The 22947-nt window shown below is 38.5% G+C and overlaps 1 protein-coding gene across 5 annotated transcripts; it reads left to right on the plus strand.

The window, feature by feature from the left end:
- Window positions 1–546: 546 nt before the first annotated feature.
- PEX2 (peroxisomal biogenesis factor 2) lies at window positions 547–17988 on the plus strand. Of its 5 annotated transcripts, none has more exons than XM_054692172.1 (4): window positions 548–766; window positions 6845–6962; window positions 12964–13098; window positions 14564–17988. In XM_054692172.1, exons 3-4 carry the CDS (start codon window positions 13095–13097, stop codon window positions 15496–15498), a joined length of 939 nt encoding a protein of 312 aa, XP_054548147.1. In that variant the 5' UTR covers window positions 548–766; window positions 6845–6962; window positions 12964–13094; the 3' UTR covers window positions 15499–17988. The 5 variants fall into 5 exon arrangements, with proteins under 5 accessions (XP_037360991.1, XP_054548147.1, XP_037360965.1 ...); XM_037505068.2 differs by having other exon boundaries at window positions 6845–6938; XM_037505077.2 differs by lacking the exon at window positions 548–766 and adding an exon at window positions 773–2642 and having other exon boundaries at window positions 6845–6938.
- Window positions 17989–22947: the final 4959 nt, after the last annotated feature.

The raw sequence follows: 22947 nt of genomic DNA on the forward strand, positions 1-22947 counted from the left end.
GGGTGATTCTGACCCACCCGGCGGCCTGGGGCTCCCCGCCCAGATGGGGGTCAGTGTGTCCAGCCTCCCGGCAGCGCCTCGGGAGCCCAGTTTTGCAGGGCGCGGCTGGCCAGACGGCAGAGGGCTCGGCCCCTCCTAGTCACACGACTGCCCCAGCCCCGATGCTGTCCCCCGCCCAAAGGGGGGCACCCCTTCCCTCCAGGCCCTCCTGCGGTGGCCCCAGCTCAGGGCGAAGGCGCGCCGGAGGTGCTGGAGCGCCCCGCCACCACTCGGCGGCGCCTGTCCAGCGGCCCACTGCGGCGCCCGCGGGCCAGGAAAGCCCTGAACGCGGAGAGCCGGGGCTTCCCCGCGGCCCCTTGACACCGAGGCCGCGGCGCGCACGGCCTCCGACCCGGGGCTGACCGGCTCGCGACTCTCCTGCCAATCAGACTCGGTTTTCCTCCGAGCGGCCGGCCGGCCAATCACGCGCGCAGGTGTCCTCTTCGGCTCTTCGGCCCTTCGGCCCTTCGGCTCTTCGGCCCTGCGGCCTTTCGGCTCGTCGGCGTTCCGGGGCCGGGCTCTCCCGGGCCTTCCGCCGGGAGCCCCAGCGTAGCGCTCGTTGGTTTCATTGCCCTTTTTTTTCAGCTACTTCCGGGTCCTGCGTCGCTCCGGAAGCCCGCGAGTCCCGAAAGCCGGGGTAGCCCGGGTTCTGCTAGGAAAAGCCAAGCTTCCAGGGAATGTTTCAGGAAAAGTTACGTGGAGCGTGGTGGTTTCGCAGACTCCTAAGGTCAGTGTCTGCCAGAGAGCCGGAGAGCAAACCTGAGGTTTCTCCCTGACAGCCGGGCGGGCGTGGAGTTTCCCGACCTTGTGATGGTCTCCTTTTGCTTAAGTTTGCCTGTTTCTTGCCTGCCTGTTTTTCTGGAAGAGGCACATCAGAGTCTCCGGATTTGGGGACAGCAATGAAACAGACATCACCCACCCCTAAAAATAGTCTTAGAACGGTCCTGTTAAAAAAAAGAAAGGAAAAAGCTAAACTAGAGCTCTTGTGCATACATATCACGAAGTGACTTGAGAGACTAACTTCGAAATCTTTTCCTCGCTCTTCGCGGTGGTGAGAGTACCTCTGTGAGTGGTTTTATTAAACATCATGTGCGATCCAGACTTGACTTAATACCTGATGGCTCGTGTAAAGTGGGTACCGAAAAACTGAGTGTGCGTAAGTTACCAGCATTTTTGAAAGCTTATGAACTTAAAAGCAGTTTTGGTTTTCTTGAGAAGAAAGCTGTTTCCTTCTAAAATGGAGACAAATTTGTTATATTTAGCATTGATTGCTGATAAATATGAGAAATTAAAAATCACTAGCACTTTCTTTTGGGGCCTGGAATTGTTTCTTGGTCCCTTATTTAGTTAGATTTTGCAGAAAGAGAACTTTTAGTGAAAGAACTTTTCACAGTATCAGAAATGTACAAGTCTACCATATGATACCTCTTGAACATTTTGTGCCTTGACAGTTTCAAGCAATTACAGTGAGACTGAGGCTCCATCCACACCCGTTTGTAGTCTAAACAACCCCTAATGTGTTACCTTTAGTTAAACCGGAACATGATAAACTTGGGATGACTGACTTTTCGTTTTTCTTTTTTACTTTATTTTCAGTCTGATCTAGCCCATATTATCAGTTACTTCTATCCAGAAAGATTAGAGTTGATTTGACCTTGAGCCAGATGGGATTTGAAAGAAGAGAGATGATAGATCTCTTAAGTCAAAAGGAGAACCCTCTTTTTAAAAAAAAAAAAAAAGAAAAGAAAAGCAATGAAAATAGAAATAGCCAAACATAGTTGAGAGAGTGTTAGGCAAAATCAAGAGAATTGAGTTCTAGTCTTAACATGGTTTTCCATTGACTAACTCTACTTCTTGGCCTTATACCCTTCAATTTAGAAATGAGAGGTCTGTGGTTTTAAAATTGTCCAGAGAACAACTCCTATAGAAATTTCCTGGAGCCATACAAGCCAATCCTCAGCAGTATTTTACAAACGCAGCTATTTTATGCATTCTACTTGAAAAATGGGATTTCTGTTAAGAAAAATTAAGTTCATGTCTTAAAGTAGATGTCTTCTAGCACTAAAATTGTGTTATTCATTGTGCATTTATTTGATTATTACAGTTTATAATAATAAAAAAAAATAAAGCACAATCTATGTTTCTCTCTGCCATATGCACTCTTTATTTATGAACAAAAGTCATGCTCCAAATCACTCATTTCTTTTTTTTCCACCCCTCCCTTGATTACCTTGGTTGAAAAACATAAAAGCAAATTGGATGTCCCTTTAGCTCTTACCTATGAAATAGCTGCATTACATGTTCCTTTTTAATTCCTTGAGAATGTGGATGAAACCTCAGGATAAAAGCCCTGCACTGCTTCATTGGACCCGTGTCTAATCCTGCACTGCAAATGCCAGAGTTGTGATTTCTATACCTTGAAGTAGAGGCAGGGAAAAAGGATGTCTAGCACCCTCTGCCCTTCCCCTCGGGGGGGCTGTTCATCGTCTTCTCAACCATTTCCCATCTACATATAACATATTCTAAGTATACTCTCTGTTGCTTTTTATTTTTAATACAGTTTCCTTGTATCAGAAACTCACTCCTACTTGCCTGTCAATGAGGTGAGGTAAAATTTCATGCTAGTTGTCTTTTCTTCTTACTATTAAAACATAAAAACCAAGAGCTTTAGTGTCATTCTGCTTTGATCATGCATAACTACTCCCTTCCTGTGTTACATAAGTAGGTATTGCCTCTACCTTACATATAGTGTGTGTTTATAGTAGTTAAATGAATTTTCATGTCTCATATTTTCACCCACATGCCCCTTTTGTCCAGTTTTGACATTCCATCCCTTTGAATGGCTCTCTGACCACATGTATGGAAGCAGGGAGAAGGAATGTAGAAGAGATGCAACATAGGCGTTTAATTTTTTTTTCTCCATCCACAGTCCTAAGAGCTTGACTGGTAGTCTAATTTTTAGAATTATCATGGGGAAAATTTTTTTTCTTTGAGTTCTGCAGGGTTGAATTTGATCCAAGGTTACCAAATATCCAACTTTGTATGTTCCGGAATTTCTCTAGTGCAACCAGAAATTTAATAATTGCCAGCTTGACCTTAAACAGGTTATTACTCTTCTCAGGCCTTAATTTTTGCCTTTTTAACATGACACCATAATACTTACTGTGTTATGAGAATTAAATGTGGTGAATATAAAGGAAAAATGGAGTGTCTTTGTAGATAAGTATTCCTTTTTCATTGTTTTTGCCTCTGTTCCTACATGGATCTTCCACATTCTTGCCAGTGCCATAAACTGTATAGCTAGATATCTGCTCCAGTAATTTTCTAGTCATTTAGAATTCTGTTCATAGGCAAGTAGATCCTAAAACCCTTTTCACAATTAATAAAGTACTTGGAGATCTAGTTGTTTGTGTTTCATGTGACTGTGTTCATTCAATTTTGGGTTAGAATTTTTGCCATAATTCATGCTAAGTACTTAGCATACTTTAGTACTAATACTTGCTTCTTGAAATACTCCCATCTGCTTGTCTGACAGTGCTGTCCAAAAGAACTTAACCTTTAAGGCTGCTCACTATCTCATTAATATAGGACACTGGTTCAGAGCCTGGCTCTGCCACTTCTGAGTTATTTTACACAAGTCAGCTAATCAGTGTCTCTGTGCCTCAGTTTCCTTGTTTTAAAACAAATAATAAAAGAACCACTTTCATAACATTGTCAGAATTAAATAATGTTTGATTTTGCAAAGAGTTGTCACTTACTCACACTCAATAGCTGGTTAGTATGTGTTTTCTACAGTTGTAAACTCACAGATTGGTAGGGGTTATCTTCTGTAATGCTTCCCTGTGTCTTTCCGTGGAGAAAGACATCTTCAGTATTACCATTTCTGGAGTTAAAATGACTTTTTTAGTTTTCTTCTCCAAGGTTTCCTAAAAGCAGTTCTTGTAGGAAATCCTTATAAGGATTTAGATTGGTAGACTTTTTACAGTAACTTTTTAATTTTTTAACAGCCAAAGAGTGTAGTGTGATAAAATGACTTGTCCAGAGTCACACAGCCTGTTGGTGAGCCTGGGTTAGAATACAGAGCTAATCAGAACCAGTTTAACTTTCTTTCTCCCCCACCATATTCTCTCAAACATCTGCTCTTTATTTTTGCAATGTGCTTTCTCTCTTAAAGACTCAGAAGTATCAGCTTTCTGAAAGAAAAGATTATGAGTACCATACTGTTCTCTTAAAAATGTATTTGTGAAACTATGCCAAGGTGTAAGAAATTCTGTTTTAAGGTTTATTTTGTATTAGTTTTAGGTCCTTGAATAAATAGAGCATAAATGAAACAAGTAGGATACTTAATTGTGGAAGACTAATGATAGTCTTGAAGATTATAGTATTTAATCTCCAAATTAAAAACAAAATACCCTCTGTTAGGGCAGATTGCTTATCATTCTTCATGGTATTTTGAAATTTGTCAGCTATGTTTTAGAAACATTTTGTTGTTTACCCATTATCATCCTCAAAAAAGAAAAATCTTATTTGGATTTTGATGAGGATTGCATTGTACTTAAAGATAACTAGAGATTGTGTCTACACATAATTTTTAAATACCAAAGGAACACTATAGGGATTTTTAACATCAGATATCTATAAACTATTGAAACTAGTTTGTATATGATGAAAGTGAGGAACAAAAGAGTAATGACAACTCACTTAGCAATTCTGTAGCAGAAGTGGGATTTGAACTTATAGTTGTTGATTTCTACACCTATTCATAGTGCCAGAGGTCACAGTGTTCTAATGGGTATCAGCCATAGCTTTTTCTCTTTTGCTCATGTCTGAAATGTGTTCTGGGAATCGGTGTCCTGTTAAATTCCTCTTTGATGCATGTCCCATTTATTAGTATTGATTTCAATACAATGGACAGTAAATCTATCTGACTACACAAAGGAAATAAAATAGTAGGGGGTAGGTTCAAACCTTAAGATCTCTGATTATAGCACTTTATTCATATAACCTCATGATATAAACTGTTAGTTTACAATTTTAAAAACACCTAAAGGGGAAAAATGAGTATATGGTCTCCACTTTAATTACTAGAACCCTTAGGATAGTGTAATAGGAACACGTCACACCAAAAAGTAAGTTGACTATTGTGGATCTGGAAAAGGATAGCCTGGAAAGGGTACATGGATGGATTTGCTACCTTAGAGATTATTTAGCAATCATGTTGCTGACAAAGTTTACAGGAGTGTAAATTTAAATGTAGAATTTTTGTAGGCAGCATGCATTGACAAGTATGCCTAATGGTAATACATCTAGTCCAGAGAGTCTCGGGAACAGGTCAATAATAATGTGTATATTGATAGCAGCAATGTAGGAGATGTTACTTGGTTTTATAGCTAAAAATCCATGTTATCCCCTTAATCATAATTACATTAATATTGACAGACCCTTGACAATATCCACATTATTATTGATAGATTTCTGTCAATAACATGTTTTTAAATAAAATATATTCATTCATAATTTGTGTGATATTCAATAAAAGCTCTAAGTACATCCTGAAAAATTCTTCCTCCTTCAGTGAGAGAAAATCATTTGTTTTGGTTTTGGAATGCGATGTAAATTACAGAGTTTTATTTTGGGGAATGAAAAGCATAAAAGGAAAGCATGAGATACTTAAGGGATGATATTATTGCTGCTTTTTGGTAGACATATTTCCAGCATATTTCCAGTTTTTTTCTTGTGAAAGAAAAGCAGTGTGACACATCTAGTGATAAAATGTCAACAGGAGATCTTTTTAATAGTTTTAGTACTAGATCATTTTGTCTTAAACATATTTATGTGACAAGTTAATCACACTAACCTTAGCAGATACGGTAATTTTTATCAGGTCTTGATTTTGCCTTAAGGATATTTATCACATAAGCTTAACATAGTATCTTTCACTATGCACTCATTATTTAATGACAATTGTACTATTAATTAATGGTTTTTATAAGTCTCTTTGCATGGCCAATAAATGTTTCCCCCTAGGTTAGCCTTTTAGGTTCTTAAATTAGTGTAGTTTGGAAAGTGGGGTGGGAGACGGTATAGGATTGTGTATTAAAAGATATGACAGAAGAGGAAAAAACATTGCCTGTTTTTGACATTCTGGAAAAAATCTATGTGATTTAGATCTGATGGTGTTTGCTTCAATTCAAAACAACCTCAACTTAAAAATAAAAAGATTAGCTTGTGCTTTTATTTTTAACTACTTAAGTTGGAGCCTACTTTTGTGAAACTAAATACTAACCTCCAAGAACCAGTATCATGGGGGTTGTTGGATTGTACTTAAACTCAATTTTTGAAAGTAAAGTAGAAAGTTTGGCCAATAGCTGGGTGTGGATGACAATCAATTTTAACAGTCAGGGAAGTACTGGATTACCAACAGTTGGGGATTTTTTTGATTCAAAATTTTGAAGATACCATATTCTTTGAAATGTTCGTAATTTTTAATGAAGCAAGTTAAAATACTTCTGTCTTTTTCAGAAAGGTATTAGCATATTAGTTAAGGTTCTTGGATTATTGCAAGAATCCTATAACTGGCCTCCCTGATCTGCAGTTTTTTTTTTTTATTTTTCTTCAGTGTTATTGAACTCTGCCATCATCTTAATCTTTTAAAATTTATATCCTGTTGTGCCTCTTCAATGATTTTTAATGCCTATTAAATCAATGCAATTTCCTTTAAAAAGTGTCTTTTTGCAGTGGGTTGACTCGTCAGCTAGTCTGTCTGGCTCTGGTCATAGCAGATGACTTGTTTCTTTGCTTTCAGATAACAGCAACAACAACAACCATGGATGGGGATTAAGTCACTAAGGATGCAGCTCATTCTGGAACCATCCCCGTATCAGCTAGACCATGCTCAGGTTTCATGGCTTGCACATTCCAGGGTTTGCAGGACCTGTTCCCTTGCCTTAAATACCTTTTTTCTGTTTTCTGCCTGGGGGATTTTGTGATCCTTTATAGTCACTTTGCAAGGTCCATTCTTTATGTCAGTGACTAGTCCTTGTTAGTAACAGTAATCGTAAAAAAGATAGTAACATCTATTCCTGTTCAAATGCTTGAATAAAAGGAATTTAACTGAGAGTTAAATATTTGGATTGAATCTGTGGTACCTAGGAGAATGCCTGGCATTTGGTAGGCATTCAATAAATGTTGGTTAAATTGTGTAGCCATTTATCAGAGAACTAGAATTCACTAAAACACAAACTGTTTATATTGAAAATAACTTTCTGTGCTTTAAAGGCATTTATGGCATTTTTCTGTGTTTCACACCTATTATGGACAAATGTTACTGTATAGCAGTGAGGGAACGAGGCTCCATAATCAGATTTATTGAACTTTTAGTTGTCACTATTTTGTTAGTTTCTTCTACTCCTGGGCACTGCCCTCATCTAAAGATAGTATTCTAGAATAACTGTCCTGTGAGAAGGGGGCAGGAGAAAGGAGGAGGAACTTGAGTGTAATGTGTTGGTGGTAAACCAGGTCGAACACTTGTCTTGGACTGCCTGTACCACGTTCTGTTCAGTGAAGCGTCCTAGAGGTCAGATGCTTCCAGATTACAGGCACAACCATGTTGTTGGGAATTAATAATCAAGGCAACAGGTCATGCCGGGACCCATCCCCATTCTCTCAGAATCCCCCACCCCTTCATTTCCTATCAGGTAAGATGCCAGTTAAGAGTTCCACTGAACCATGTCTCTGTCCCTTTCCATTAGACCCCCGTACACACACACATAACAGTGACAACACGTTTACTTTAACTGCCACAGTTACGTTTTTATTATATTTTAATGGTGTAGTCAGTGTTTGTTGGGGAAAAAAAGATCTGTTATCACAAATTGAGGCATTAGTATGAGTAATAATAAAGATTTCAGTCTTTTGAGATGAGATTTGCCAAAATGAGCTCAGAGTCTTTTTCTTCTTATGTCCATCCCAGCCAAAGCAGCAATAATGTAATAATTCCAGATAAAACAGTATCTTTTTTAATCTTAACAGTTTTGTCAGGTAGCTATTATTTCCAACTTGTAGAAGAATCTGAAACTTCGTTTTTGTTTTTAATATCACATGGCAAGTAAGTGACAAAGCTGGAACTTGCGCCCAGGTCTGCCTGATTTTATATCTGCTTTTTCAACACTGTCACTGTTGCCTAAGTAGAAATGTTGAGTATAGGAGAGGTATACCACTCTAATGGACTCTGGTGTGTAATGGACTGCACTATGTTTACAGTTAAATTCAGAAAAATATCTAAAATGTTGAAAAAGAAAACCTACAACAAAAAATAGAGAAATTATTCATGTAGAGGAGCAAAGGTTAAAGAGCAGTTTAATAATAGTCTTTTGGTCTATTAAAGAGTTGTACGTAGGGGAGAAGATTGAACCCAGCTGTTCTTAATCTACACTGAGGCCAGGCCTGGGGAGAAAAAGAGGAAAGAAAAAAATGTTAAACTGTAACAGAAGGGATAAGAAAGAATTTTTTTGATAATAAGGATTGTTAAATATTGGATTGGTTAGAGTGTGTGTTAAGTCTCCTTTTCTGGCAGCCATTAAAAATTTCCATCTTTGCTAAATGTTCTTAAGTATGATTCCTCCAGAAACAAAGGATCTGAAATAGATGATTCCACTGAGAAACCACTTTGTCCAGTTTCTCACTAAATAAGTACTGTAAAGAACATAAGAAAAAGATGTCGTTTCTCACCATTCAGTTTATCTAAGATGCTCTCAAAATAGGTTAGTACATTGTTTATCTACCAGGGTATTCATTTCATAATGTATAGGTTCAATAACCCTTTATTGAGCAGCTACTATGAGCCCATCTTGGTGGTAAATTCTTTATGATTAATCAGATTTCATCAACCACAGTCTGGAACAGTTGTAATTCTAGTATTTAAAGATACATGAATTGATACAACTGCCCTCTAACATAAGCCATGTATTTCATCTGACACTTAGCTGACAAAATAATCTAATTCCAGGGACAGGGTGGGAGGTAATGGCTAGGGAAGGGAACTATGAACTTAATGTTGGTGTCCATTATGGTCAGATTTTTTTCAAGGTACTTTGACAAGAAGAGCACTTCCCTTATCTTGCTAACTATAGAATTTGAAATCTGGGGACATGCAGAGTTGTAGACACTGATAGGTAGGAGTTCCATATACCATAATCCCACGCCATGACTGATTGTAGAACTTTGCATGGGGAAAACTCAGGTAGGTATCAAAGTCACTTTGTAGATGGCAGGTGCTTTGAGATATAAGTTTAAATAAGGCATTTCCCCCTAAGTATATTATAGTCGAGTTAAAAAGATGCATTGATGATGTGTGTATTCACGTAACTGAAATCACAGAACAAATGGTTGAGGGTTCAAGATTCAAGTGTGTGGCACAGACAGTTACATCAAAACTCAAAATGATAGTGAGAGTTGGAGATACTTATGAAGGTTTTGTGGAAGATAGAAACTGATCTGGAAATGAAGGGCAGAGAGTTGAGAACCAGTGGCAATGGTTGGTAAGAAGGTTAGTATGTAAAGTGTGAGTAGGCACAGAGCACAGGACTGAAGGATTGTCTTGAATTAAAGGATTCATGTGGGAAATAGTGTGTTATAGGGTTACAGACATGGGGAGAGGAGTGGCAAGGTACTTTATCCTGGGGTAATAGAAAGGTAAGGAAGAGGTGGCTTGATGAGTGTGAGCAAATATTTTTGTAGATTTTGGTTCACTTGTGAGGTTTTTAAAATAGTTTTGTTTTTTTCTTAATTACATAAGTGATATATTAGAGAAAATTTATAAGCTGCAGAGAGAAGTAACAAGAATAATTCTTCATTGGCGATTTTTGTGTGAATTTTGGAGTTATTTTTCTGTTGAGATAGTTTGAAATTTTTCGTGTTGCCTCTGCGAGCCTGTGGTCCATATACCTCTTTTTTTGTTTTTTAAAGATTTATTTATTTTATACAAGAACCAGTGTACAGGCCAGATGCGCGGGAGGGTGAGAGGATTCATCGGAGACAGAGTGGGGAACAGAACAGGCAGACTAAGTGAAATACACTGCTGAGGGGAGCAGGGGGCGAGACAGGAGAGGTCTGCAGCACCATGTGGGACCCTCGCCGGCCGGCCAGGAGTGAACCTGCGCTGCAGAGGCTGCGGACAGCTTCACAGCGCAGCACTCAACCGCCTGCGCCACCAGGGGAGGCCCCATATACCTCTTTTATTGTCCTAGTTGTTCATTTACTTGCCTGTTTCCCTTGCAGACCTTGGGCAGGGTTCTTAAACAAGAGCCAGGGTGTATCTTTATCTTTGCATCCCAAGCATCTAGCAGGAGTAAGATGTATTGATGCTAATAGAGCTTGTGGAATCCAAGCTAATCTCACAAAGACTAGTTAGTAGAAGAAAGAGAAAGGCTGAGTAAGTGCAAGATTTGTAACAACCTCTGTAGATACAGGAATGAGAAATGAGTAGGAGTACTGGCATGCAGCATTGAACTGTATGAATGATAGAGATGTAAAAAAACACTAAGAATTTTGCTTTGAAATGGACTAGCCCAGTAATTCTTAAAATCACTAGGGATCATGTTAGAAATGCAAATTTGTGGCTTCATTTTCAGGCCTAAGGAATCTAACTCTAGGGCTAAGGCCCTGCAACCTAACAAGTCCTCCACAAGATCCTGAAGAATGGTCATGTTTGAAAATCTATAGACTAGAGAAACAGCAAGACTACAGTACTGTGATGTTGAAGACCATACCATACAAAAATTGAAAACCTAAATATACTTGTTATATCATTGAGCTTAACCACTGAAATGGTATAGTAGGTGGAACAGAAAAATTATGAGAATAAGATTGTATTGTTACAAAGGAAGTAGTAACAAGAGGATCTAACCAGGTCTCTGCCTTTCTGACTTCTGTATTTAAGGTGATCCAGTAGATTTAAGATAGATTAATCCTATGAAAAGTACCTCACACTCAAAATCTCCACCCAGATTTTTCTCTACCATATCCACATAGAACTGCCTACTGAGCTTTTCCACTTAGATGTCTCGAAGGAGCCTCAGATCTCTAAAATTGCATGTATTTATTACCTTTCCTTTCAAATCTGTATCTCTGCATGTGTTTTCTTTTTCAGAGAACTGGACTACCACCCACTCAGTTATTCAAGTCAAAAGTTATTCTTGGCTTACTTCTCACTAAATTTTGTCAGTTCTGCCATCTCATAGCTTTCCATTTTATTTATAATTTATAATTTAGACTATCATGGGTTTCACACTAGATCATTTTAATAATCATTTAACTATCATCTCAATTCCTCGAGTCTTTCAGCTTATAAACCATTCTCACTGTGGCCAGAATAAACTGTCTAAAATGCAGATTTGATTAGCTCTTTGCTTACATTATTCAGTGGCTCCCTATTACCATCTTTATAAAAGCCAGCCTCCCCAACTTTGCTTTTAGCCCCTTTAGGATAAGTCTCTTACTTTTCCTTTCCAGCTTTTTGTCCTTGCACCCCAGTCCTGGGCTATTCTCTCTGCTTGGAATGGTATCCTTACCTCCTGACACCATTAATCCTTCACATGGCTTAACAAGTTTACATCTTCCGTGAAGCCTTCTTTGATTTTCTGAGGTCTAGTAAGCACAATGCCCTGAATTTCCCTTTGCATATCACTCATCACACCTTATTATTTTACATGCCACATCCTCACTTTCCCCTTCCTCCCACCTACTAGATGATAGTCTTCACATGGGTTGAAAGGGTGTTCTACCATCATATCTCTAGCTCTGGCATACACATTGATAAGTGACAGTTATGTTTCCAACATATTGAAATAAGTAATAATATTTTGAATATCATGATTTGAAATAGTTTTAAAGGTTAATGAATAGGAATTTATATTTTCTACCCTTCACTGAACCCCTGTCCATTTGATACTGTTCTTGTATCCTTTCTTTTTTTTTTTTTTTTAAGATTTATTTATTTTTTTTACACAAGCACTGGGTACAGTCAGAAGCGCGGGAGGGTGAGAGAATTCACCAGAGCCAGAGCGGGGAATAGAACACGCAGACTGACGAAATACACTGCTGAGGGGAGCAGCGGGCACGTCAGGAGAGGTCTGCACGCCATGTGGGACCCTTGCCAGAGGCCGGGGATTGAACTGGCGCTGCAGAGGCTGCGGGCAGCTTTGCAGCCCAGCACTCAACCGCTGCGCCACCAGGGGAGGCCCTGTTCTTGTATCCTTTCATTCTAGAATTTATAGAGCACAATCTAGGTACCAGATGCTGTGCTCATTGGTAAGGTTCAAGTGGAACGAGACTCAATCTTTGTAACAAGCTTGTTGTCTAGAGAAGAAAATAGATAATTAAAAAGTAGTTTGTGCACAGTACATAAAATATTGAAATGGTTTAGGTACAGTCTATAAAGGCCAGCAAAGAGGAAGAAGAGTGCTATAGGAACACTAGAAGAGGCAGCTAACATAATTTGGAGGGTCAGGAGGAAATGATGCCTGTGCCAGTACTTAAGTGAGTTTTTCAGTCAATGAATGGGAACAGACTGTCCGGGCAGAGAGAACAGATAGCAAATGTCCTGTAGTGAACAAGAGAAGGTGGCACTTTATGACTAGCTGTCAAAGCATTAGGAAGGAAAGCAAGTTGGGGGTAGAGTTTGGGAGACTTGTGTTTTAGAACAATTGCAATATGGGGAGTGCACTGAAGGAGGTGAAAGGTAAGATAGATCGATTCAGTATAAACCAAGAAATTGAGAGCCACCAGAATTTAGGAAAAGGGTTGTGGGGATAGAGAAATGAATAGATTAGAAAAATATTTTGGACAAAGAACAGACTTTGGAAATGGATTTGTCGAGAAAGGAAAGGTAAGCTGTCTTTTAACTCCCTCCTTTCTTTCCTTTAGATCCTGGCTAGTGTGAGGCAAGAATATCAAAGAACAACTTGCAGCAAAAAATTTTATTACCGTACCTATAAGCTGAAGTCTTGAGGGAGCTGCAGGAAGGGGAAAGAGGAGAGTCACTCAAGAAGGCATTTATGGGTGAGACGCATTCCTGTCATATATCTCATTTAAGTGGAAAACAGCACTTAAAAAACCTATTATTTAATGGTCATTTTCATTTCCTATAGTTGAACTTGTTAAGCCACTAGGCCCTCTCTGCCACTAAGTCCTCTAGGATTCATGAATAATATAAAATTTTCCCTCTTCAAAACCTCTCTGTCAGAGATATTCAATTTCAAGAAGTACAACTTTATTTCAGGGTGAGCTTTCCAGCCCTTTTACCCTCTAACCAAATACATGTAACATCTTAATAGTAGAATCATAAAAATAATAGAATTTCAAAGAGTCATTTTGTCTTAGTTTTGTAAGTGAAGAAATCAAGGCAGAGATTAGATGACATGACTTATCCAGGATCACACAGCCCTGGTGGCAGTGAACTTCATTATGATCACTGCCTCCCTCTGGAACCCACTTCCTGTCTGTTAATGCAGAACATTCAGGGACCTAGAAATCATGACGACCAGGCTCATGAGTATTGAGGGCTAATTTCAGAAATTTAATTTTAACAGATTTTCAGTTTGGATTTGCCAGCTAATTAATAAAATATCAAATATCTGAACTGGTCTATATACTCCTTGGTAACAGCAAACACTGGATCTGTTACTCGCTTTGGCTTCACATAATAGGCATTTAATAAATGTATTTTGAGTCAGGCTTACAAGCTAACCATAAATCAGCTTTTATATTTCATTTTAAAACATTTTTGTTCCTTTAGTGCCTGTTTCTTTAGTGTATTTATGAAATGATTTTAGTATATTTTATGTCATTGTTTTCTTAGAAAACTGTGATGTATACCTTTTTATTTCCTTAATAATAACATTTCTGTGTTCATGTTGCTTTGCTAGTATTTGTTTTCTGCAATAGTATGATAGAATAATAAACTCTTATTGTTCATTTATTTTTCTCTTGTAACTTTATAAATATAAAGAGTATTTGAGAAAGATTAGAGGCATTGAAAAATATTTCTTTGAAATCAGGGAAAGTGCTGGAAATTAAAGTGAGATCTTGACTTATCCATCGCAGTGTTCCATAGAGTTCATGGTATTTATTAAGTTTGTATCCATCTCCATTAGTCATGTTATTATTTAGCCTCATCACTGTTAGCTTCAGGATTTTATTATCTCCCTGCTCAAATGTCTGATCAAAGCAGATTCTTAGTGGCTCGGTTCGGAAGTAGGATGCAACCTGCTAAAGCCTGTTATTCCTTTGGTAAGGAGAACCAAAAAAGGGGGGTGAAGGTAGGGAGAAGATTGGGAGAGAAGAGAAAGGAGAAGGAGGAAGAAGGTCCAAGGAAGAAGTGATTGTTTCCTACTATATTTATACTCAAAAGGCCCATCTTCTCAGGGCCTGTGGCATTTCTGTATCACAGCTTTCCACGGCTGAGTTGAGGGCAGGGCCCCATTGCAGCTGTTTGATGATGTACCCCTTCCATCCTTTTTCCTAGAGACCTTCAAAGAAGGCATGACTTCCAGAGAAGAGAGTGCGAAGGAGACCAACAGAGTGCTACGAATAAGTCAGTTGGATGCACTTGAACTAAACAAGGCCCTGGAGCAGCTGGTATGGTCCCAGTTTACTCAGTGCTTTCATGGATTTAAGCCAGGGCTGTTAGCCCACTTTGAACCAGAGGTGAAAGCATTCTTGTGGCTTTTCTTGTGGAGATTCACCATCTACTCGAAAAATGCCACTGTGGGACAGTCAGTTTTGAATATTCAGTACAAAAGTGATATTTCTCCGAACCTGAGGTATCAGCCACCTAGTAAAAACCAAAAACTTGGTTATGCTGTCTGCACAATTGGTGGGAAATGGTTAGAAGAACGATGTTATGATTTATTTCGAAACCAACATTTAGCATCTTTTGGGAAATTCAAGCAGTGTGTGAATTTTGTGATTGGACTTTTGAAATTAGGTGAATTGATTAATTTCTTGATTTTCCTTCAAAGGGGCAAGTTTGCAACTTTGACAGAACGTCTCCTGGGCATTCATTCAGTATTTTGCAAACCCCAAGGCATACGTGAAGTTGGCTTTGAGTATATGAATAGGGAACTTCTCTGGCATGGTTTTGCTGAGTTTCTGATCTTTCTCTTGCCACTTATCAATATCCAGAAGTTGAAAGCCAAGTTATCTTCATGGTGTATCCCTATTACTGGTCGTCCTAATAGTGACAACACATTAGCCATCAGTGGCAAAGAATGTTCTCTGTGCGGAGAATGGCCAACCATGCCTCACACTATCGGATGTGAACATATTTTCTGTTATTATTGTGTTAAGAGTAGTTTTTTATTTGACATGTACTTTACCTGTCCCAAGTGTGGCACAGAAGTGCACAGTGTGCAGCCACTGAAGTCAGGAATTGAGATGTCAGAAGTGAATGCCCTTTAGGCACTAAAATTATTTCCTCTACAGAAAACGGTATTATGTTTAAATCCTTAATATTAGTCATCCCAAGGATATCATTTAGTACAAAAGTGTTGGGTTCTCAGCCACTATCTTCTGTTCTTCCTAAGCGTGACTAAATTCTAATCCCTGGAAACCACATGATTCTCAATGTATTATGAAAACAGTAAATTTTTTTAAATCACTGCATCCAGTTTTTCATGTCAAGAATAATGGACAGCTTTTGTCAGGTGACTTCTAAGAATGTGTCTTCATTTTGTTACTTCCTGGAAGGAGGTTAAGCTGTAAAAATAAAGGATTTGGGAAATTCTAGGATGAATGTGCATTTCTTTTCAGAGGTGGTTTAAACCATCATAATCTGGCAGTGATAAGACACTGTTGTTTTAAATCTTAAGATCTGTTACCCCATTTGTAATCTTAAACCTTTCTCTGTAGCCAGCTTTCAAGGCATTCGGTTAACTTCATTCTCAGGCAGAATGATAGGCACCAGACGTTCAAGACTCAAGTTTTGCTAGCTTTCTGATCCCACCATAATGAGACCATCTTGCCTAATATTTCCAGCAGTATCCAATAGCTCACTGTCGTTGGTCTGCCTGGCATTACATATACATTCCTGAACCAGTAATCACATATGCCTCAGTAACCTAAAATGGGAGAGGAGGCTGTTCTCCACAAGAAACTGAGGGGCTGTCATAAAAATGCTAGATTCTGTCCTCCCTGGTGGCGCAGGGGTTAAAGTCAGCGCTATCAAGCTGTATCCAGCCGGTGCAGCAGGACTTGGATCCCTGGCCAGGGAGCTGACCCACGTGGTCAGCAGACCTCGCCTGTCTTGCCCGCTGCTCCCCTCAGCAGTGTATTTAAGTAGATCCACCTGTTCTGCTTCCCACTCTTGTCTTGGTGAATCCTCTCATACCCATACCTCTGGCCTATATTACCTAGTTCTTGTATGCATAAATAAATAAATCTTAAAAAAAAAAAAAAAAGAATGGTAGATTCTGAGCAGTTAATGATAACAGGGCCTTACTAGAGTCTACATTTGCCTTTTTTATACTAAAAGCTCACAAGCCATCTTTAATTCTATCAATGATCTATTTTGATTAGGACTTAAGTAACTGATTATCTTAGATTGTAGACTTAAAAGGATAAAGTCAACATGATTTTGTTCTACCAACAATTTTGTTATACTGTTATATTTACATCAGGCTAAATTCAAATTAGATGCCCATATTTTCATAATTTTAACATGAAGACACAATATATTGCATATATGCTAATAGAGTGATCAATGTATTTTTGCCCCACAGACCCTCATAATGGCACTTAGCTTAATATGTATTTTTAATTTTTTTTTTCATTTTTATTTAACATCTTTCACCCATTCCCCTCTCCCTGCAATAAGTGCTAACCCTCTTGAGATCAGGGAGTGTCACTCTTGCTCATCACTGGATAACTAGAGCCTCTCTCTTGTTCCCAGCATACCAATAGGAACATTTGTTAACTGAATAACTATTCCTATTTCACAGATTGGGTTTTACAGAAATAGTTTGCAGTACATGATACTCATAAAAGGAAATGGAAAAAAAAGGGGGGGGGACCTCCCTGGTGGCACAGGGGGTTAAGTCGCAGTCATGTGGAACTATCTGCAGCCACTGTAGCATGGCAGGAGTTCAAACCCTGGGTGGCCAGGGAACTACCCACGTGGCACAGCAGACCTCGCCTGTCTAGCCCGCTGCTCCCCTCAGCAGTGTATTTCAGTTGATCCACCTGTTGTGTTCCCCACTCTGTCTCTGGTGAATCCTCTCACCTCCTCTGGCCTGTACCCCAGTTCTTGTATGCACAAATAAAATTTTTTAAAAAAGTTTCAGGCAGAGAAATAGAAGTGTAATGTGGACCTGACAGCCTCAGCCAATCAGGAGAGAAACTAGTATTGTCTGACAGAATGGCCTAGACTGGGCCTAGATAGCCTTTTTACCTACACCTCTGTCACTGGAAGTGGACTGTTCTGGGAAGGCCGTGACCTCGAGAACAGCATTCTGAGCAGAGGCTGACCTGAAGGAGCTGACAGCTGGGGGCAGTCTGCTGACCCCATTCCCCACAGCTGAGCATGGAGTTCCTTCCTGAAGGAGGAACTGTGTGACTATCCTGATGTACCACATCTAAAACTGCCTTCGTTGTTTTTTCTTGCTTGTAAACATTCTTAATCAACAACACATATAATGGCAGATAGTGTTCAGCTTAAAATCTGGTCTGTGACTCATTTGTACACTCAAGAGCTGCTTTGAGGAGCTCTGCCTCCCTGCAGAGAGTTGCTTTGCCTCCCTAAGAGAGACTTGCTGTCACAGTTCTAGACTACCTTCAGTCGCTGCTTCCCTGCATATTGTCCAGAGATTTGCTTTAACACTGGTACTGATAGTCCCACTCCCCGGTGGTCTCAGGTTCAGGATAACTGGATCGTGATTTTTTGTTAGTTTTATTTTTTTTTTTTTTTTTTTTTTTTTTTTTTGAGGTCAAATACCAGCTCTTTTATTTTGAGTGAATTTTCAAACTTCCTTAACCCATATTATCTTCTTTTAAAAGCTCATTGTGAAGTTGATTACATTAATGTATATAAAATGTTGGGCTTGTTATGTGATACTAAATAATATTAATAAATATTAACTATTGTCAGTATTATTAAATAGTAGGATGGCATCTGATTCCGGACATTCATTGAACTCCAGCTCAATGCCTATTGATCTCAAAAACAAAGTAATAGATCCATCTAAACCCCACACACACACTATACCTAATTGTCCATTTGGAACTATATATTTCTTAAAATGGGTGAACAGAAAGCAGTCTCTGTATAAAAGAATTCTAAATACAAACCCATGCCAAGCTGTTCTTTTAATCACTTTGAGATTTCCTGGATCAGGTTGGCCTAATTGGTGTCTTCTAACAGCAGCTCTCTTAATATCAAATTTTTTTTTTTTTTTTTTTTTTAAATATTAAATTTTATTTTTATATTCCCCCATACAATTGCAAACGCCCCATTCTGACCCCAATCCTTCCCCTCCCGCCCCCACCCCCAAAAAGTGTCTCTGGTTCATAGTTTTTTTGTTGATTTTGATTTTCACTTTCTTATAGTCATTTTCCTGGTCCCTTATTTAAGTTTTCTAGATTCCTGCTATGAGTGAGACCATCCGGTATTTTTCTTTTTCTTTTTGGCTTATTTCGCTGAGCATGATCCCTTCCAGTGCCATCCATGTTGCTGCAAATTGCATGTGTTTATCTTTTTTGAATGCTGAGTAATATTCCATGGTATATATGTACCACATCTTCTTGATCCAGTCATCTATTTTTGGGCATTTGGGTTGTTTCCAAAGCTTAGCTATTGTAAACAGTGCTGCTATAAACATAGGAGTGCAGGTGCTCTTTGGAATTGATGTTTCTGTGTCCTTTGGGTAAATACCTAGGAGTGGAATTGCTGGATCATATGGAAGCTCTATGTTTAGTAGGTCCAGAAATCTCCACACAGCTCTCCATAGTGGTTGGACCAGTTTGCACTCCCACCAACAGTGCACAAGAGTTCCTTTTTCTCCACATCCTCGCCAACATTTGTTGTTGCTAGTTTTTTTAATATGTGCCATTCTCACTGGTGTGAGATGGTATCTCATGGTAGTTTTGATTTGCATTTCCCTGATTACAAGTGATGTTGAACATTTTTTCATATGTCTGTTGGCCATTTGCATTTCCTCTTCAGAGAAGTTTCTTTTTAGCTCTTCTGCCCATTTTTTGACTGGATTATTTTCTTTGTTGTTGCTGAGTCTCATCAGCTCTTTGCAGATTTTTGTGATCAGTCCTTTATCATTAGTGTTGGGTGCAAAAATGTTCTCCCAGTTGGTGGGGTTTCTCTTTGTTTTTGTTATTGTCTCTTTTGCTGTGCAGAAGCTCTTTAATTTGATGTAGTCCCAGCTGTTTATCTTTCTCTTCACTATCACTGCTTTGGGTGATGTGTCTGTAAAGATGTCTTTGATGTGCAAATCCCGTAGTGTTTCGCCTATATTTCCTTCTATGTATTTTATGGTTTCAGGTCTTATGTCTAGTTCTTTAATCCATTTTGAGTTGATTTTTGTGTATGGTGTGAGGTAGTGGTCAAGCTTCATTCTTTTGCATGTAGCGACCCAGTTTTCCCAGCACCATTTATTGAACAAACTTTCTTTGCTCCAATGCATAGTCTTTGCTCCTTTGTCAAAGATTAGTTGACCATAAATCTGTGGGTTTATTTCTGGATTTTCTATTCGATTCCATTGGTCTGTATGTCTGTTCTTGTTCCAATACCATGCAGTTTTGATGATTATGGCTTTGTAGTATAGTTTGAAGTCTGGGAGTGTGATGCCTCCATTTCCTTCTTTTTTTTTCAGTAGAGCTTTGGCTATTCGGGGTTTTTGGTGATTCCATATGAATTTCATCAATAATTGTTCTATTTCTTTGAAGAATGCCATTGAGATTTTGATTGGAATAGCATTGAATCTGTATATTGCTTTTGGTAGGATGGCCATTTTAATAATGTTTATTCTTCCAATCCATGAGCAGGGGATGTCTTTCCATTTCTTTGTGTCTTCTTCTATTTCTTTTAACAGTGTTTTATAGTTTTCTTTGTATAGGTCCTTTACCTCTTTTGTTAGATTTATTCCCAAATATTTGATTTTTTTTGTTTCGATAATAAAAGGGGTGGTTTTTTTGATTTCTTCTTCTTCAGATTTATTGTTTGTGTATAGGAAGGCTACTGACTTTTGCGTGTTGATTTTGTATCCTGCCACTTTACTGAATTGATTGATGAGTTGAATTAGTTTTTCTGTGGAGATTTTGGGGTTCTCTATGTATATTATCATATCATCTGCAAATAGTGATAGTTTGACTTCTTCTTTTCCTATTTGGATTCCTTGGATGTCTTTCTCTTGTCTTATTGCTCTGGCTAGGACTTCCAGTATTATATTGAAAAGCAGTGGTGAGAGTGGACATCCTTGTCTTGTTCCAGATCTTAATGGAATTGCTTTCAGCTTTTCACCATTGAGAATGATACTGGCTGTTGGCTTGTCATAGATGGCCTTTATGATGTTGAGGTATGTTCCTTGTATCCCAAGAATTTCAAGGGCTTTTATCATGAATGGGTGTTGCACTTTGTCGAAAGCTTTCTCAGCATCTATTGATATTATCATATGGTTTTTATATTTCTTTTTGTTGATGTGTTGGATAACGTTGATTGATTTTCGGATGTTAAACCATCCTTGTGCCCCTGGAATGAATCCAACTTGGTCGTGGTGAATTATCTTATGGATACATTGTTGGATTCTGATAGCTAAAATTTTATTGAGGATTTTTGCATCAGTGTTCATTAGGGAGATTGGCCTATAGTTTTCCTTTTTTGTGTTGTCCTTATTCGGTTTTGGTATTAGTGTAATATTGGCTTCATAGAACGTGTTTGGTATTGTCCCTTCCTTCTCAATTTTTTGGAAGAGTTTGTGAAGGATAGGCACTAATTCGTCTCTGAATGTTTGGTAGAATTCATTTGTAAATCCATCAGGTCCTGGGCTTTTGTTTTTGGGGAGGTTTTTAATTACCATTTCAATTTCGCTGCTTGTAATTGGTCTGTTTAGGTGTTCTATTTCTTCTTTATCTAGCTTTGGGTGATTGTAGAGTTGTAGGAATTTGTCCATCTCCTCTAGATTGTTGAACTTGTTTCCATATAACTGTTCATAGTAGTTACTGATTATTCTTTTGATTTCTGCTGTGTCCGTTGTGATTTCTCCTCTTTCATTTATGATCCTGTGTATTTGTGCTTTCTCCCTTTTTTCCTTTGTGAGCCTGGCTAGGGGTTTGTCTATTTTATTTATTTTTTCAAAGAACCAGCTCTTGGTTTCATTGATCTTTTGGATTGTTTTTTTAGTTTCAATTTCATTTATTTCTGCTTTGGTTTTTATTATTTCTTTTCTTCTACTGGTTTTGGGGTTTTTTTGTTGTTCTTTTTCTAGATCTTTGAGCTTCGAGATTAGGTTGTTTCTTTGAGTTCTTTCTTGTTTTTTGATGTGAGCTTCTATTGCTATATATTTTCCTCTTATTACTGCTTTTGCTGCATCCCATACATTTAGGATATTGGTGTCCTCCTTGTCATTCAATTCAAAGAATTTTTTAATTTCTTCTTTGATCTCCTCGTTAGTCCAGTGGTCTTCCAGTAGTGTGGCTTTTAATCTCCATGAGATAGGATAGTTCCTTGCCTTCTTTTTATGATTTATTTCTAGTTTGATGCCTTCGTGGTCAGAAAAGATGGTTGGTATGATTTCAATCTTGGTGTATCTGTTGATGTTTGTCTTGTGCCCCAGTATGTGATCGATCCTGGAGAATGATCCGTGTGCGCTTGAGAAAAATGTGTACTCCGTTTTTTTTGGGTTTAGTGTTCTATAGATGTCTGTTAAGCCCAAATGCTCTAGGTCCTTATTTAGAGCTTTAGTTTCTTTACTTATTTTTTGTCTTGTTGATCTATCCATTGTTGATAGTGGTGTGTTGAAGTCTCCCACTACATATGTGTTTTCTCTGATGTCTGTTTTCAGAGAGGACAACAGTTGTCTGATATATTTTGGTGCTCTTTCGTTTGGTGAGTATATGTTAATGAGTGTTATTTCTTCTTGAAGTATTGTCCCCTTAATCATAATGTAGTGACCATTGGGGTCTCTTTTTATTTTTTTGAGTTTGAAGTCTGTTTTATCTGATATAAGTATAGCTGTTCCTGCTTTCTTTTTTGGCCCATTTGCTTGTAGGATTGTTTTCCATCCTTTGACTTTGAGCCTATTTTTATCTTTTGTAGCTAAATGTGTTTCCTGGAGACAGCAAAAGGTTGGGTTTTGTTTCTTAATCCAGGCTGCAACTCTGTGTCTTTTTATTGAAGAGTTTAGTCCATTTACATTTAGAGTTAATATTGATATGTTAGCATCTGTATTTGCCATTATGTTTGTCTTTCCTTTGATTTTATTTATTTATTCTTTTAATAACTTTTTTTTTTTTGGTCTTCTTTCGTTGTTATTCGTCCCTCTGAGGTTCTGGCTTTAGGATTCCTTGTAGTATTTTTTGGAGTGGGGGTTTAGTCGCAATGAAATTCCGGAGTTTCTCTTTGTCTGGGAAGGTCCATATTCTTTCTTCATGGAGGAAAGAGAGCTTTGCGGGATAGAGTATTCTTGGTTGGCATCTGTTTTCTTGGAGTCTGTTGACTATGTCCCTCCACTCTCTCCTTGCCCGTAGTGTTTCTTCAGAGAAGTCTGATGTCAGCCTGATTGGTTTTCCTTTGAATGTTATCTGTTTCTTCCCTCTTGTCAGCTTCATTATTTTTTCCTTGTCCTGGATTCTTGGGAGCTTTACTATTATGTGTCTTGCTGTGTTTTTCCTTTCGTCGTGGAAGTT

Source organism: Talpa occidentalis, unplaced genomic scaffold (genome assembly GCF_014898055.3).
Source record: "Talpa occidentalis isolate TD23 unplaced genomic scaffold, MPIMG_talOcc4v2.1, whole genome shotgun sequence".
Classification (NCBI taxonomy): domain Eukaryota; kingdom Metazoa; phylum Chordata; class Mammalia; order Eulipotyphla; family Talpidae; genus Talpa; species Talpa occidentalis.